General features: G+C 46.0%; 2 protein-coding genes across 4 annotated transcripts in view; one reads left to right on the forward strand and one right to left on the reverse strand.

The window, feature by feature from the left end:
- LOC132712337 (zinc finger and SCAN domain-containing protein 25-like) lies at nucleotides 1-13,220 on the reverse strand. 2 transcript variants are annotated; one of them, XM_087884730.1, is made up of 6 exons: nucleotides 12,731-13,220; nucleotides 10,109-10,694; nucleotides 8,824-8,950; nucleotides 8,246-8,328; nucleotides 5,642-5,768; nucleotides 1-1,594 (listed from the first exon to the last, which is right to left on the reverse strand). In XM_087884730.1, the coding sequence occupies exons 2-6, from the start codon at nucleotides 10,610-10,612 to the stop codon at nucleotides 474-476; spliced, it is 1,962 nt and encodes a 653-aa protein (XP_087740856.1). In that variant the 5' UTR covers nucleotides 10,613-10,694; nucleotides 12,731-13,220; the 3' UTR covers nucleotides 1-473. The 2 variants fall into 2 exon arrangements, with proteins under 2 accessions (XP_087740856.1, XP_060549397.2); XM_060693414.2 differs by having other exon boundaries at nucleotides 10,109-10,653; nucleotides 12,731-12,836.
- Nucleotides 12,951-16,561, forward strand: part of LOC117668107 (zinc finger protein 197-like) — a 19,543-nt gene continuing 15,932 nt past the window's right edge. Inside the window, exon 1 of one of the 2 annotated variants that reach the window (XM_034421799.3) lies at nucleotides 12,951-13,262. The gene's annotated coding sequence lies outside the window, so the exon portion shown is untranslated. Of the gene's footprint in view, nucleotides 13,263-15,265; nucleotides 15,396-16,561 lie in introns of those variants that run through there. The other variant, XM_034421798.3, reaches the window with a different exon arrangement.

Below are 16,561 nucleotides of genomic sequence, written 5' to 3' on the forward strand. Positions count from 1 at the left end.
TTTTTGGGGTTAATCAGAGACAAGGTATATTGCGCAATAGGTTCAAAGCTCTGTACATGAAGCGTTGAACAAAAGACAGAAATTAGGTACAATCATTTTTCTACCCTTCTAGACAAAGGATTCTGTTAACTCAGCAATTCATATGGTCATATACATTTGTCATTTTTAATTGACACTTTCATTTTATTCTTTGCCAACAGTTATAATTCTTTTTGTAGATTACTGAAGCATAGACTCAAATCATCTTCTAATGATAGACAACTTTTAACTCATGTGGATCCCCTTGACCTAACCAACCTTTAAGCTGTATGTCATTAGAATGTTCCTTTCTTCTGACAACTTAGAGGCCTCCTAGAGTTACCAAAAGGATTTTGGCTGAGTTTGTACTTTTTCCAACCGGATGCATTGTTTTTTAGAATAGAGTGAATAGAAAGTTATCCAGTGGTCATCTATCAGAGCCCGCTTCATTTACATTAGTACAGTTTCTCCCCCGTGTGAATCCTTTTATGAGAACTAAGGGAACTGCTTACAGTGAAGCTCTTTCCACATTCCGTACATTTGTATGGCTTCTCCCCTGTGTGGGTCCTTTTATGGGATGTAAGGGAACTGCTTACGCTAAAACTTTTCCCACACTCCAGACATTGATATGGCTTCTCTCCAGTGTGGATCCTTTTATGGGAAGTGAGGCAACTTAAATCACTGAAGCTCTTTCCGCACTCCAGGCACTGATACGGTTTCTCCCCTGTGTGGATCCTCTTATGGATAGTGAGGTGACTTATTTTACTGAAGCGCTTCCCACACTCCAGGCACTGATAAGGTTTCTCCCCTGTGTGGATCCTCTTATGGGAAGCAAGGTTGCTTTTCTGAGAGAAGCCCTTCCCACATTCCAGGCACTGATACGGTTTCTCCCCTGTGTGGATCCTCTTATGGGAAGCAAGGTGGCTTCTCTTAGGGAAGCCCTTCCCACACTCCGCACATTGATAGAGTTTCTCCCCAGTGTGGATTCTCATGTGGGAATTCAGGGAACTTCTCTTAATGAAGCTCTTTCCACATTCCAAGCATGGATGTGGTTTCTCTTCTCGGTGGATCCTTTCATGGGTCATAAGGTGACTTTTCTGAAGGAAGCTCTTCCCACAATCCATGCATTGATATGGATTCTCCCAGACCTGACTCTTTTGATGGTTACTGAGATGGCTACTCTGGCTCAAGCTCTCTCCACATTCCACATAGTTATATAATTTCTCCCCAAGTGATATATTTTGATCTAAAGTAAGAGGAAATCTCCGATCCCTATTTTCATGTTGTGCCTCGACAGGCGGCCTTCTGCAATATCCACACAATCCTGATTCCTCCTTCAATATTTTTCCACAGCCTGGACACATTCCGCTTTCTTGGTGATTTTTTTCAGCTAGGAGCGCACTGTTATCAGCACAATGAAAAGCGAGGGCTTTCTCTGTCTCGCCGTTTAGCTGGTTTTCCTCAGGACTTTGGACTCCCCATTGACATCGGAACATCCTTTCTCCAATTTCATTGTTGACTGTTGGCAAATGCTCTATCATCTCCTTCTTAGAGTCCTCGTTCTCCCACCTTTCGCCTGATTGCGACAAAAAGAAGAAACCAAGAGGTTGACTTTCACGAGATGTTCAAAGCCCAAGCTAAGGCACCCTCAGGGATCAAGCTCTATTGCCACATCCTGTATTTGAATATTACAGGTTATTCTCAATTTACGAGCCCTGGTGGCGCAGTGGTTAGAATGCAGTATTGCAGGCTAATTCTGCTGACTGCCAGTAGACCAACCGCACTCAACGTGTAGTCCTCAATGGAACTGCATCTCTTTGGAGGGAAGTATGCAGTGGGGTACCCCAAGGCTCTGTTTTAGGCCCAGTACTCTTCAACGTCTTCATCAATGACTTGGACGAGGGGATAGATGGGGAACTCATCAAATTTGCAGATGACACCAAGTTGGCAGGAATAGCCAACATTCCAGAAGATAGGCTCAAGATACAGAAGGATCTTGACAGAATTGAACATTGGGTGCTATCTAACAAAATGAAATTCAATGGTGAAAAAAGTAAGGTTCTACATTTAGGCAAGAAAAACCAAATGCACAGGTACAGTATATGTGGTACCTTGCTCAATAGTAATAACTGTGGGAGGGATCTTGAAGTCTTAGTGGACAACCATTTAGACATGAGCCAGCAGTGTGCACCAGCTGCCAAAAAAGCCAACACAGTCCTAGGCTGCATAAAAAGAGGTATAGAATCAAAATCACACAGTCTTAATACCACTTTATAATGCTTTGGTAAGGCCACACTTGGAATACTGCATTCAGTTTTCTTCGCCACAATGTATAAAAAATGTGGAGACTCTTTCTAGAGTGCAGAGAAGAGCAACAAACATGATTAGGGGACTGGAGGCTAAAACATACAGTCAGGTCCAGAAATATTGGGACATCGATACAATTCTAACATCTTTGGCTCTATACACCACCACAATGGAGTTGGAATGAAACAAACACAGTGCTTTAACTGCAGACTGTCAGCTTTAATTTGAGAGTATGTACATCCAACTCAGGTGAACGGTGTAGGACTTATAGCAGTTTGCATATGTGCCTCCCACTTGTTAAGGGACCAAAGGTAATGGGACAATTGGCTTCTCAGCTGTTCCATGGCCAGGTGTGTGATATTCCCTCATTACCCCAATTACAATGTGCAGATAAAAGGCCCAGAGTTCATTTCAAGTGTGCTATTTGCATTTGTAATCTGTTGCTGTCAACTCTCAAGATGAGATCCAAAGAGCTGTCACTATCAGTGAAGCAAGCCATCATTAGGCTGAAGAAACAAAACAAACCCATCAGAGAGATAGCAAGAACATTAGGCGTGGCCAAAACAACTGTTTGGAACATTCTCAAAAAGAAGGAACGTACCGGTGAGCTCAGCAACACCAAAAGACCCGGGAGACCATGGAAAACAACTGTGGTGGATGACCGAAGAATTCTTTCCCTGGTGAAGAAAACACCCTTCACAACAGTTGGCCAGATCAAGAACACTCTCCAGGAGGTAGGTGTCTGTGTGTCAAAGTCAACAATCAAGAGAAGACTTCACCAGAGTGAATACAGAGGGTTCACCACAAGATGTAAACCATTGGTGAGCCTCAAAAACAGGAAGGCCAGATTAGAGTTTGCCAAACAACATCTAACAAAGCCTTCACAGTTCTGGAACAAGATCTTATGGACAGATGAGACCAAGATCAACTTGTACCAGAGTGATGGGAAGAAAAGAGTATGGAGAAGGAAAGGAACTGCTCATGATCTTAATCATACCACCTCATCAGTGAAGCATGGTGGTGGTAGTGTCATGGTGTGGGCATGTATGGCTGCCAATGGAACTGATTCTCCTGTATTTATTGATGTGACTGCTGACAAAAGCAGCAGGATGAATTCTGAAGTGTTTCGGGCAATATTACCTGCTCACATTCAGCCAAATGCTGCAGAACTCATTGGACGGCGCTTCACAGTGCAGATGGACAATGACCCAAAGCATACTGCAAAAGCAACCAAAGAGTTTTTGAAGGGACAGAAGTAGAATGTTATGCAATGGCCAAGTCAATCACCTGACCTGAATCCCATTGAGCATGCATTTCACTTGCTGAAGACAAAACTGAAGGGAAAATGCCTCAAGAACAAGCAGGAACTGAAGAGTTGCAGTAGAGGCCTGGCAGAGCATCACCAGGGATGAAACCCAGCGTCTGGTGATGTCTATGCGTTCCAGACTTCAGGCTGTGATTGACTGCAAAGGATTTGCAACCAAGTATTACGAAGGGAAAGTTTGATTTATGATTATTATTCCGTCCCATTACCTTTGGTCCCTTAACAAGTGGGAGACACATATGCAAACTGCTGTAAGTCCTACACCGTTCACCTGAGTTGGATGTACATACCCTCAAATTAAAGCTGAAAGTCTGCAGTTAAAGCACATTGCATTTGTTTCATTCCAACTCCATTGTGGTGATTTATAGAGCCAAAGATGTTAGAATTGTATCGATGTCCCAATATTTCTGGACCTGACTGTATGTATGGTTGCAAGAACTGGGTATGCCTAGTTTAATGAAAAGGACTAGGGAAACATGATAGCAGTGTTCCAATTTTTCATGGGCTGCCACAAAGAAGAGTGAGTCAAGCTATTGTCCTGCTTTTTGTCCTGCCTTCAGGTGCTTTGGAGAATAGCTTGAGCTTGTTTTTTGTGGCAACCCCCGAGATATTGGAACACTACTATCATGTCACCCTTAATGCTTCTTTTCATTAAATTAGACATACCTAATTCCAGCATGTTTTAGCCTCCAGCCCCCTAACTATCTTTGTTGCTCTTCTCCGCACTCTTTCTAGAGCACAGATGTCAAACTCGCCTCATCATGTTGATGTCACATGACGTATCACAACATTTTCTTGTCTTTGTGGAACTGGGGTGGACGTGGCCTATGCATGACGCATCCAGCCCATGAGCCGCCATTTTGACATCCCTGTTCTAGAGTCTCAACATCTTTTTTTATATCATGGTGCCCAAAACTGGATGCTGTATTCTAAGTGTGGTCTTATCAAGGCAGTTTGAAGTGGTACTAACACTTCACGTGATCCATGTAATTCAGGCCTATTAGGGTTCCCAAATTCCAGAACAATGAAAGGAACTCCTTAAGGCTACCACCCAAAAGAGAAATTCGTTAAGGAGGGTGTTTGCTCCTTTCTATAGAGAAGAGACAGCATGAAGATTTTTAGCCCTGCCTGCCTGATCAGGTGGGAGAATCAATACATCCTCCATCATTGTAGGAAAGGAACAAGGTAGCATCTTCTGACAAACAGGTCAGCTGGTTACGTCTGACCAGAAACGTAGAAAGAGAACCTTACTCTCAGCTGGATCTCCAGCATGGGTTTTCCCTTTGATGCTTGCTTGCTTGCTATCAGCTGCCAATGCCATAGGGTGGCATGGCATTGGGGTTTGGGAAGTGAGCTGGTGTGAAGAGGGCCAACCTGAATATAAAGGGAGGTTTGCTTGCCGGAATTACTGTGCTGCTAAATGGAGTTGTTTACATCCAGTTAAGGCCTGAGTGACGCAGCAGACTAATGCTACCGTTAAAAGGTAATATTTAGCTTCCAGTTGCCTGCAATTACTGCGAGTTCAATTCTCACCAGGGTCAAGGTTGACTCAGCCTTCCATCCTACCTAAGGTAGGTAAAATGAGGACCCGGTTTGTGGGGGCAATAAGCTGACTTTGTATAAAATATACAAAAGTATGAAAGTTATTGCTTAACGCCTTGTAAGCCGCCCTGAGTCTCCGGAGAAGGGGCGGCATATAAATAATTTTTTTTTAAAAAAGGCCAACTGTCCTGAAACTCCAGATGAACGAAAACACCTGAAGATGTGCCCCACAAGTCACTATGTGGGACGGGGATTGGACATTCAGCCTGGGTTCCTGGGGGGAGGGATTTGGGGAAACTTTCAATATGTACCTTTCCTGCCTTTTGGCTCAGATCTTGCCTTTCCTTCGGTGCTATCATTTCAAACTCAGTAACAGTACCTCTTCTCTACTTCAGTGGAGTCGGCGGTTTTCCTTCTTGGGTTTTGAACGGAGGCAGGGCTGATACTTACTTATGCAGGTCACATTCCTTGCATTTTCCAACATGATCTCCCTGTACAGCAATTTCTGATCAGGATTCAGCAGGGCCCACTCCTCTTCGGAAAAAAATACGGCTATATCCTCAAATGACATATGATTCTGAAATTCAAAAAAAAAATCCCTCTTTGCGTACAGTTCCAAGTTGTACTTGTAAATTGAGGATTACTTGTGCCACCTGAAAATCGCCCAGGTCACTCTGAGAGTGAGATGGGTGGTATCTAAGCTTAATAAATAAATACAAATAAATAATTACTTATCAAGCTTAGATACCACACCGATCCCAAATCTCAGAGTGACTCTGGGCAATTTTCACAGAGTTCAGGTAGTCCTCAATGTATGACCACAATTGAGCCCAAAATTTATGTTGTCAAAATGAGACAGTTGTTAAATCAGTTTTGCCCCTTTTTTACCACCTTGTTTGCCGCAGTTGTTAAGTTAATAACATGGTTGTTAAGTGAACCTGGCTTCTCCCTTGACTTTGCTGGTCAGAAGGTCGCAAAAGGGGATCACATGACATCAGAAACATGAACCAGTTGCCAAGCAGCCTAATTTTGATCACATGACCATGGAGATGTTGCGACGGTCATTAGGTGTGAAAAACGGTCCTAAGTGACTTTTTTCAGTACTGCTGTTACCCACTGTCATTTCTGACTGAACAATTAATCAGTGGAACAAACTACCTCCAGAAGTTGTGAATGCTCCAACTGGAAGTTTTTAAGAAGAGATTGGACGGCCCTTTGTCTGAAATGGTAGAGGGTTTTCTGCCTGAGCAGGTGTTTGGATTGAAGGCCTCAAGGTCGTTTCTAACTCTTCTGTTCTGTCATTGTTCGGTTCTTTCCTCTCCCGTTTCCTCTTCCCCTTCCCCTTCCTCTTATCCTATTCCTATTCTAGTCTAGTCTAGGTCTACTCTACTCTACTTTACTAAACCAAGGGTGTCAAACTTGATTTCACTGAGGGCCGCATCAGAGTTGTTTGACCTCGGGGAGCCAGAGTGGACATGGCCAGGATGAGCATGGCCAGTTCGATGTCACTCATGTCAGGGTACCTGTGGTGACTGAGCACTCTGCCAGCGAAAACAGGCTCCCGAGCTCCATTTTCGACTGCAACGGCCTCCTGCAACCTTCTGCCAGTTGAAACAGAGCTCACAAGGGCCCTTGTGAGCTCCTTTTTCACTGGCAGAGGCACCACGGGCTGGTCCTTCACTGTTTCCAGGGTGGCCCCAGGGACAGATCTAAGCACCCCGTGGGCCAGATCCAGCTCCCGGGCCTTGAGTTTGACACCCCTGTAGTAAATGAATGACTCTAAGTTGAGGATCACCTGCAATGTTTTCTATCTTATTTCTTTATGAAGTGATTCTGCAGGATCTCCAAACTCATTCAGTGGTAACAACCCTTATATCTTTCTGGATCAGGTGGTGGGATAGGCATTGGATCCCCTTTCCTTTCTGGAAAATCGTTTCTCCTCAACTAAGTCTTGTTTCCATGTTTTAACCAGTGGAAATAGATCCCAGTTCTCTTTTCTACTGCGCAAATTCCATTAAGTGTCTGGATAAGTAAGTGTTTTTCCAGATAACTTTCCTGGAAAAAAAAAACTGACAGAACTCAAAAGTTTCTGACTGAAAATACACCTGAATAAACGTTTTATTCTTATTGCTGATTCTACAGAATTTTAAAATTTGTTTTGGTTCGTAGAAACAATAGGTTCTGGAACAACTCAAGGGATGAATCTTGGATGCACCATTGATCAGGGTCTTTAGAGCTTCCTGGAAGCTAACTTCCTCAACATTGTTGGGACAATCATAGTTGATACATTGTCCCTGAGAGGAACACACAGTTCAACAGCTATATGAAGCTGCTGGAAAAGGCCTTCTAGAAGCATGAGATGCCAGCAATATTCAAATGATACCAGGAAGCTGCTCCCACTCTGAAAAAAATGGCTAGAAGGGAGCAAATTAAGTGAATTAACTTTGCAAGAAAAATTCAGCTTGCTTTGGAATGCTCCTTGTCAAAACCACATTTGGACACTGAAGGAGAAAAGAATCCTCCTCAAAATAGCAGTTAGAAAGGACCTTGGAGGTCTTCTAGTCCAACCCCTCCACTCAAACAGGAGACCCTTTACCATTTCAGAGAAATGGTTGTCCAGTCTCTTCTTAAAAACCTCCAGTGATGGAGCAGCCACAACTTCTAAAGAAAAGCTGTTCCACTGGTTAATTGTTCTCATTGTCAGGAAATTTCTTACTTCTAGGTTGCTTCTCTCCTTGATTTTCCCATCCATTGCTTCTTGTCCTGCCTTCAGGTGCTTTGGAGAAAAGCTTGACTCCCTCTTCTTTGTGGCAACCCCTTAAATATTGGTACTTTTCATTAAACTAGACATATCCTGTTCCTGCAACCATTCTTCATATGTTTTAGCCTCTAGTCCCCTAATCATCTTCATTGCTCTTCTCTGCACTCTTTGCAGAATCTCAGTATCTTTTTAAAATTGTGGAGATCAAAACTGGATGCAATATTCTGAGTGTTGGTCTTACCAAGGCATTATAAAATGGTACTAGCACTTTACGTGAGCTTCATCCCTCCTACCTGAGTTGGAATAACGACAGCAGTTTCAGTTCCACCACAAAGCAAAGGTGTTTCTGCAGGAAACCTCAGGGTTGCTCCATTCCCTGATAAGACAGAAATGGAGGAAGACATTTTGAAAACATTCCTGCTGCATTCTAGAGCAAAATTATGCACACACACTAAAAAGAGGCATTCTTTCACACAAGTGAGACTGCAAGTAAACAATATCAATGGCACTTAGATTTATATACCACTTCACAGTGCTTTGCAGCCCCCTCTAAGCGGTTGACAGAATCAGCATACTGTCCCCAACACTCTGGGTCCTCATTTTACCAACTTCGGAAGGATGGAAGGGTTGAGTCAACCTTGAGTCTGTCAAGATCGAGCTGCTGGCAGTCGGCAGAATTAGGGGCCTTTGTCGGTTAAATATTTGCTTATTGGGACCCTGGAGAAACACTGGACTAAGCTTCCAAGCTGAACCAATGTGCTCAATGAATGAATAACCTTCTGTAATATGTTTCTTTTCAACTGCACCCCGTTATGTTTCCTTATGGAGTACACCAATATAAAAATGTAACAAATGAAGAAGCATTTATTACCTTCTGATGTGATCGGAGCTGGATCCTCTTGGGAGATCCCTCCGAAGGCCAGTTCCTCAGAGAGTGATGACACGTCTCTGTGTGGTCGGGAGTTTTGAGCATCCACTTCCATGAAGGGATCCTGAACCTGTCAAAAGAAAAAGAGGGAAGAAGATTTTATGGTCCGCAGCAACCAAGTTCACTCTAAAAAGAGAGGGCTTCTCACATACAAGTAGAATAAAACCAAATTGGAAGGGACCTTGGAGTCTTCTAGTCCAACCACCTGCTCAGGCAGGAAACCCTGGCCTACACCATTTCAGACAAATTGTTGTACCAATCTCTCCTCAAAGACTTCCTGTGTTGGTGCATTCAGAACTTCTGGAGGCAAGTTGTTCCACTGGTTAATTGTTCTCACTGTCAGGAAATTTATCTTTAGTTCTAGGTTGATTTTCCCTTTGATTAGTTTCCATACATTCTTGTCCTGCCTTCAGGTTCTTTGGAGAATAGGTTGATTCCCTCTTCTTTGTGGCAGCGCCTGAGACATTGGAACACTGCTGTCATGTCACCCCTAATCCTTCTTCTCATCAGACTAGACATACCCAGTTCCTGCAACCATTCTTCATACGTTTTAGCCTCCAGTCCCCTATTTATCTTTGTTGCTCTTCTCTGCACTTTTTCTAGAGTCTTAACTTCTTTTCTTATATCGTGGCGACCAAAACTGGCTGCAGTATTTCAAGTGTGGTCTTACCAGGGAATTATAAAGTGGTAGTCCTCAACATACAACCACCGATGAGCCCAAAATTTCCATTGCTAATTGAGATGGCCGCTAAGTGAGTTTTGTTCCATTTTACAATTTTTCTTGCACAAGTTGTTTAGTGAATCACTGCAGGGGTTAACTTAGTCATACATTTAAGTGAATCTGGCTCCCTCATGGACTTTTGCTTAGTCCAGTGGTCGCAAAAGGGGATTGTATGACCCTGGGGCACTGCAACTGTCATAAAAATGAGTCAGTTGCCAAGCGGCCTAATTTTGATCACGTGATCAATGGGGATGCTGCAGCAAAGAATGAATAGCAATAGTACTTAGACTTATATACTATTTACATCCCTCTTTAAGCTGTTTATAGAGTCAGCCTATTGCCCCCAAGAACCTGGGTCCCCGTTTTACCCACCTCGGAATGATGGAACACTGAGTCAACCTTCATAATGGTCATAAGTCACTTTTTTCAACGCTGTTTTAACTTTGGATGGTCACTAAGTGAACTGTTGTAAGTCGAGGAGTAGCTGCACAATTATTTTTGCCTCACCTGCATCTCTCCCTGTTTCTTTTCCTCTTCCTGGCTCAGGAGAAAACCTTCCGCAAGGGCTACTGCCTGGGAGCTGGTCTCTGCTCCACACTCTCGCACCCAGCTCTCCATCTTTGGGGGCAGGACGGCCAGGAACTGCTCCAGGACCACCAAGTCCAACATCTGAGTTTTCGTGTTTTTCTCTGGCTTCAGCCATTGACGATAAAGACGGTGTAAGCGAGTGCAAAGTTCTCGAGGTGCCTCGGTTTCTTTGTATATGAACTCCCGGCAAAGTTGATGTTCTCCAGCCCGTCTGGTGGTTTCTCCTTGCAGGACGTTGTCCTTCCTCGTTCTTCCCCAGAACTTCTCAGTAGAGCCAAGCAAGGCAACACGGGAACCATATGCTTCTAGGTCTAGTGAGCCAGTTTTTGGCGTGTACCGAGACGCTGGGTCACATCCATCTGAAGTCTGTCCTGGATTTGCAAAAGGACTTTCGGTCAGAGGAGCAGAATGGCAAGAAGCCATTTTGGGAGATGTGGGACTTTGATCCTCAAACGATAAGAATCCTCCCACAGAGCAAAATAAATAAATGCTTTCAGTTTTCAAGCTAAGGAAAAGAACAAAAGGAAATAAAAAGTGAGTAAAAAAAGAGAGTTGCCTTCCTAGACGTTGATAGGATGTTCTTCTCCAAAAACATTTAATGGAAGACAGAGAAGACACTGCTGTTAAACACACGCAATGACTTTTCAAAAAGGAAGTACAGATAGGGCTTGATTTACAGCCACAATTGAGCCCAAAATGTATGTTACTAAGCAAGATAGTTGTTAAGTGAGTTTTGGCTTGTTTTTATGACCTTTCTTGCCACAGTAGTTAAGTGAATCACGGCCGTTGTTTTAAGTTAGTCAAACGGTTGTTAAGTGAACCTGGCTCCCCCCCCCCATTGACTTTTCTTGTCAGAAGGTCATAAAAGGATCCCACGACACCACGGCACTGCAACCGTCATAAAAGTGAGTCAGTTGCCAAGCGGCTGAATTTTAATCACATGATCAGGGGGGATGCTGCAATGGTCGTAAATGTGAAAACCTTTCACAATTCCCTTTTTTCCGGGGTGTTGTAACGATGAACAGTCACTAAATAATGGTTGTAAGTTGAGGCGAGGGCTACCTGTATTTCTTGTGGCAAGCAAAGTCATTGTGCTGGAGAGCGTTTCTTTACATCAGCAACCCTGGTAACTTTGCAAAGAGCAGAAAATTCCCACATCTTTCAAGCTGGAGATGCCTCAGCTCAGGGCCAAGGAGGAAAGCAGGGAGAAAGAGCTTGCCCAGAATGGAACTTTTTTTTTTTTTTTTACACATTTTTCCTCCAGCACCCTCCCACCCCGAAATATGCTCTGGCCTTTCCTCCAGCACCCCCAACCAATGGTGGAATTCAATTTTTTTTACTACTGGTTCTGTGGGCGTGGCTTCATGGGCGTGGCAGGGGAAAGATACTGCAAAATCCCCATTCTCTCCCCACTCCAGGGGAAGGATATTTCAAAATCCCCATTCCCTTCCCACTCCAGGGGAAGGATATTGCAAAATCTCCATTCCCTTCCCACTCTTGGGCCAGCCAGAGGTGGTATTTACAGGTTCTATTCAAAATTTCTGCTACCGGTTCGCCAGAACCTGTCGAATTTCACCCCTGCCTCCAACCTTTCCTCCAGCACCCCCAAGCCCCAAAACGAATGCTTTGGATAGGAAAAACCATCGCCGGACCTTTCAGGGGGGGGGGAGGGAACCTTCCTGCCTGCAGGACAGGCTCCCCACCAGCCAGCCAGGACCCTCCCTAGGGTGGGAAAGGGGGTCATGGAGTGGGGGGAGATAGAGGTTGAGCAGTCCCAGGCTGGCAGGTTGAATGCTTCCTTCCAGGGAGGCCTTTCCTCCAGCATCCCCAACCAATGGTGGAATTCAATTTTTTTTACTACTGGTTCTGTGGGCGTGGCTTGGTGGGCGTGGCAGGGGAAAGATACTGCAAAATCCCCATTCCCTTCCCACTCCAGGGGAAGGATATTGCAAAATCTCCATTCCCACCCCACTCTGGGGCCAGCCAGAGGTGGTATTTGCAGGTTCTATTCAAAATTTCTGCTACCGGTTCGCCAGAACCTGTCAGAACCTGCTGAATTTCACCTCTGCCCCCAACCTTTCCTCCAGCACCCCCAAGTCCCCAAACGAATGCTTTGGATAGGAAAAACCATCGCCGGACCTTTCGGGGGGGGGAGGGAATCTTCCTGCCTGCAGGACAGGCTCCCCACCAGCCAGCCAGGACCCTCCCCAGGGTGGGAAAGGGGGTCATGAGGTGGGGGGGAGATAGAGGTGGAGCGGTCCCAGGCTGGCAGGTTGAATGCTTCCTTCCAGGGAGGCCAACGAGAAAGGGCTTTGCAAACCTCGCGGGGCGTCTGCAAACAGGGACCCGCCTGAGAATTGCAAGGGAAAAGCAACGCTGGGCTGAAGCAGACGGAGTTCTGCCTGTCTCTCTTCCTCCCCCCCTTCAACCTTTCACAGCTGTTTTTTTGGGGAGGGGGGGAGAAAAGCATCCAAATCTAAGACTGCAGGGGACGCCCCAACTTTGAGAAGGGAAAGATCCGAAGGAGGAGAGTTGACTCACCCGGATCCATCGATGGGCTGCAAGCGATCGCGTGCCCAGCTCCAGACTCCTCCCACCCGCCCGGGATTCCAGGCTCCACCCACCTCGCAGCTCCGCCCTCACGGCTGCGCACTCTTCTGCAGGACATCTAAGGGTTAATCCAAGCTCCACCCAACCGACCTGGGAAAGGACGCCCTCGCCACGAGGATTGGAGAAGAGGGTTGCGCCTGCGCACTCTTCTGCAGGCAATGTAAGGGTTAAAGAATCCCAGCTCCAGCTTCTTCCATCGATCCGGGATTCTAAGCTCCACACACCTCTAGGATTGGAGAGCACTTCCGCGCCTGCGTACTCTTCGGGGGACATACAAGCCTTAAGAGTCCCAGCTCCAGGCTCCTCCCACCCACCTGTAATTCCGAGCTCCACCCCACCGACCCGGAAAAGGACGCGCGTTCCGCCCTCCTCTCACAGCTCCGCCCTCGCCATTTAAGTGTTGAAGAGCAGGTTAGCGCCTGCGCACTCTTCTGCAAGGAATCTAAGGGTTAAAGAGAAGAAGGTATTTTTCCTAGAGGGGCGTCTCGAGTGATGGGCCCCTCGCCTCCCTCTCTTACGGAGACTCGGTGCTCCTCCTTCCCCGCTCGGCTGGGAAGGGAAGCGTAGCGCTCAGTTGATGGGCAGCGCCATCTCGTGGATCCCGGCCGCCAGTTGCGCGAAGGGAACTCTGGCCCGTTTGCACCCCGTCCACGATCCGTTGAGTTTCAGATCCCGAAATTGGTTCTCGCTATATTTTTGCGTTTGCGGTCGGGGGCAAAAGGGATCCGTCGGGGTTGCCAGGATGGCAGACGGGTCTCAGGGCGTTCTCCCACAGATTATAGTGTTTTTTTATGGTTTTTCTTTTCATTGACTGTTTTTCATAGGGTTTTCTTGTGGGTTTGGGGTGTTAGAAGTCTTAGAATAAGAGTTGGAAGGGACCTTGGAGGTCTTCTAGTCCAACCCCCTGCTTAAGCAGTGAAGGTCCAGCTCCGTTTTTGCAAGGTTGACAAAATTCTAGATCTAGTTGAGTTTAGACAGGTCGTCCTCGACTTACGACCACCATTGAGCCCACAATTTTTGCCGCTAAGCGAGACAGTTGTTAAGTGAATTTTTCCCCATCTTACAACCTTCCATAGTTGTTAAGTGAATCAAGTGCAGCTCTTCAGTTAAGTGAATCTGGCTTCCCCATTGATTTTGCTTGCCAGGAGGTCACAAAAGGGGAAATCAGGTGAACCCCAGGACGCTGCAGCCATCATAAATATAAGTCAGTCGCTAAGCGTCTCAATTTTGATCACATGACCAGTAGGGAAGCTGCAACGGTCATGAGTGAAAAAGTGTCATTAAGTCACTTTTTTTCAGTGCTGTTGTAACTTTGGTCACTAAATGAACTGTTGGAAGTCGAGGACTACCTGCACACATCCTCACACAGACACACATTTATATGCCTGCCACAATAAACACAACCCCATCACAAGTTTACCACAGGAAGTGGCATAAAGACAATGTTCTTTTACAAATGTAAAATGTTTTTTTCCCCTTTGTGCATTCCTCCAAAGGCTAGAGGTAGAGTATGATTTCATCACAAAGGAGAATTCCTGCTCTCTAAGAAGGAACATATTCCAGAAAAAAAGGGTGTGGATCTATTGGTAAAATCATGAAGACTAAAACATATGAAGAACAGTTGCAGGAACTGGGGATGACTAGTCTGGAGAAAAAAAGGACTAGTGGGGACATGATAGCAGTATTCCAGTATTTGAGAGGCTGCCACAAATCATCATCACAACGGAGAATTCCTTCTGAGAGACCTCCAGTGATGAAGCACCCACAACTTCTGGAGGCAAGTTGTTCCACTGGTTAATTGTTCTCACTGTCAGGAAATTTCTCCTTATTTCTAGGTTGCTTCTCTCCTTGGTTAGTTTCCACCCATTGCTTCTTGTCCTGCCTTCAGTGCTTTCGAGAAACCCCTGTTCTTTGTGGCAACCCCTCAAATATTGGAACATTGCTATCATGTCACCCCACTCCTTCTCTTCATTAACTAAATCTTTCTTGTCCTAACTTCTGGTGCTTTGAAAAATAAATTGACCCTGCTATCACGTCACTCCTAATCCTTCTTTTCTCTAGACCCGTGATGGCGAACCTATGGCACGCGTGCCACAGGTGGCACGCGGAGCCATATTAGTGGGCACGCCAGCTCAGCTCTGGGGCGCATGCGCGCGCCGGCCAGCTGATTTTTGGGCCTTCTGGGCCCACCAGAAGTAGGGAAACAGGCTGTTTCCTGCCTCTGGAGGCCTGGGGGGGGGGGAAGGCCCGTTTTTTTTTTTCTTACCTGGCTCCAGATCCTCTCTGTGTATCTGGGAACGGCGAAAACAGCTTTTCCCACTCCCTTGGAGGCCCTATGGAGGCTGAACAAGCCCATTTCCCCACTCCCGGTGGGACAGGAAGTGACGTTTTTTCCTGTCCCCAGCCTCCAGAGACTCCTAGAGAGGCTCCTACAGACTCCTAGAGAGGTTCTGGAGGCTGGTGACAGGACAAAAACGTCACTTCCTGTCCCACCAGGAGTGGGGAGATGGGACCTTTCAGCTTCCAAAGGGCCTCCAAGGGACTGGGAAAGGCTGTTTCCGCCCTTCCCACATACACAGAGAGGATCTGGAACCAGGTAAGAAAGAAAAACAGGCCTACCAGGCCATCATGTGCCAGGAGCGGGGGGCGGGGAGGGGGGAGGGGGTTGCGCACACATGCGAGTGGGCACATGCGCGCGCGACCCTCCCCCGCCCTCCCTCCTGGCACGCGATGGCAAAAAGGTTAGCCATCACTGCTCTAGACTCTATTCCTGCAACCGTTCTTTATATGTTTTAGCATCCAACCACCTAATCCTATTCGTTGCTCTTTTCTGCATTCTTTCCAGAGTCTCAGCCTTCTTTTTTAATAAGATGGCGACAGGGGTGAAATGATACCGGTCGCTCCGGTTCGGGCGAACCAGTAGTTTAAAAAAGCTACTGGTTCCTCGGAATAGGTATTTCCAACGATCAGCTGTGCTAAATCGTGCGCCACAGCTGATCCCCCCTGCTTTTCTACTTATATTTCCCAAGCCTCCTTTTGGCGCACACTGCACGCCAAATGCACACTGCATGTGCATGCATAGTGTACACTAAAAGGAGGCTTGGTAAGGTAAGTACAACAGCGGGGAGGGGATCAGCTGTGCAGTGCAGTTTAGCTTTGCTAGAAAGCAGGAAATCCTAATTTCTAGCAAAGCTAAATTGCGTGCCATAGCTGATCCCTCCTCTCTTCTACTTACCTTCGCAAGCCTCCTTTGGTGTGCGCGGGCATGCAGCGCGCACGCACGGCCAGCGCACCAGTTTGGATTTCACCACTGGATGGCGACCAAAACTGTATCATATTTTTTCCTTGTGTTCTGGAAAGGCATCGTAGCATTGTGGTGTCCACATTGCATGAACAAAGACCTGCTACGATGCCTTTAAGCTCAGATCACTGCAAAATAAGTGTGTGGGCTACCATCACCCCCAGAAATCCTTAACACCTCCCTTGATTAGTTTCCATCCATTGTTTCTTGTCTTGCCTTCTGATGATTTTGGAAAGTAAGTTGACGCCCTCTTCTTTGTGGCAGCCCCTCAAATATTGGAAGACTGCTGTCGTGTCATCCCTAGTCCTTCTTTTCTCTAGGCTGGCCATACCCAATTCCTGCAACCATTCTTCATAGTCTGCAGAGATTCTCAGTCATCCAGGTCATGGTTGTCCCAAAAGTTTTTTTTTTTCTTTCAGGAGGCCACTGGACGTTCTTGTTTTTTATTTGAAGATGTTTCG

Source organism: Pantherophis guttatus, chromosome 2 (assembly GCF_059756535.1).
Source record: "Pantherophis guttatus breed Tessera chromosome 2, ASM5975653v1, whole genome shotgun sequence".
Lineage (NCBI taxonomy): Eukaryota > Metazoa > Chordata > Lepidosauria > Squamata > Colubridae > Pantherophis > Pantherophis guttatus.

Bases quoted from the DNA above. Each gene is read 5' to 3' on its own strand.
- LOC132712337 (XM_060693414.2), bottom strand. The intron at 8,329-8,823 runs GTAATAAATGCT...CTGTCTTATCAG, and splicing joins AGCTCCGATCACATCAGAAG to GGAATGGAGCAACCCTGAGG. The intron at 1,595-5,641 runs GTAAGTATCAGC...TGTCGCAATCAG, and splicing joins AAGGAATGTGACCTGCATAA to GCGAAAGGTGGGAGAACGAG.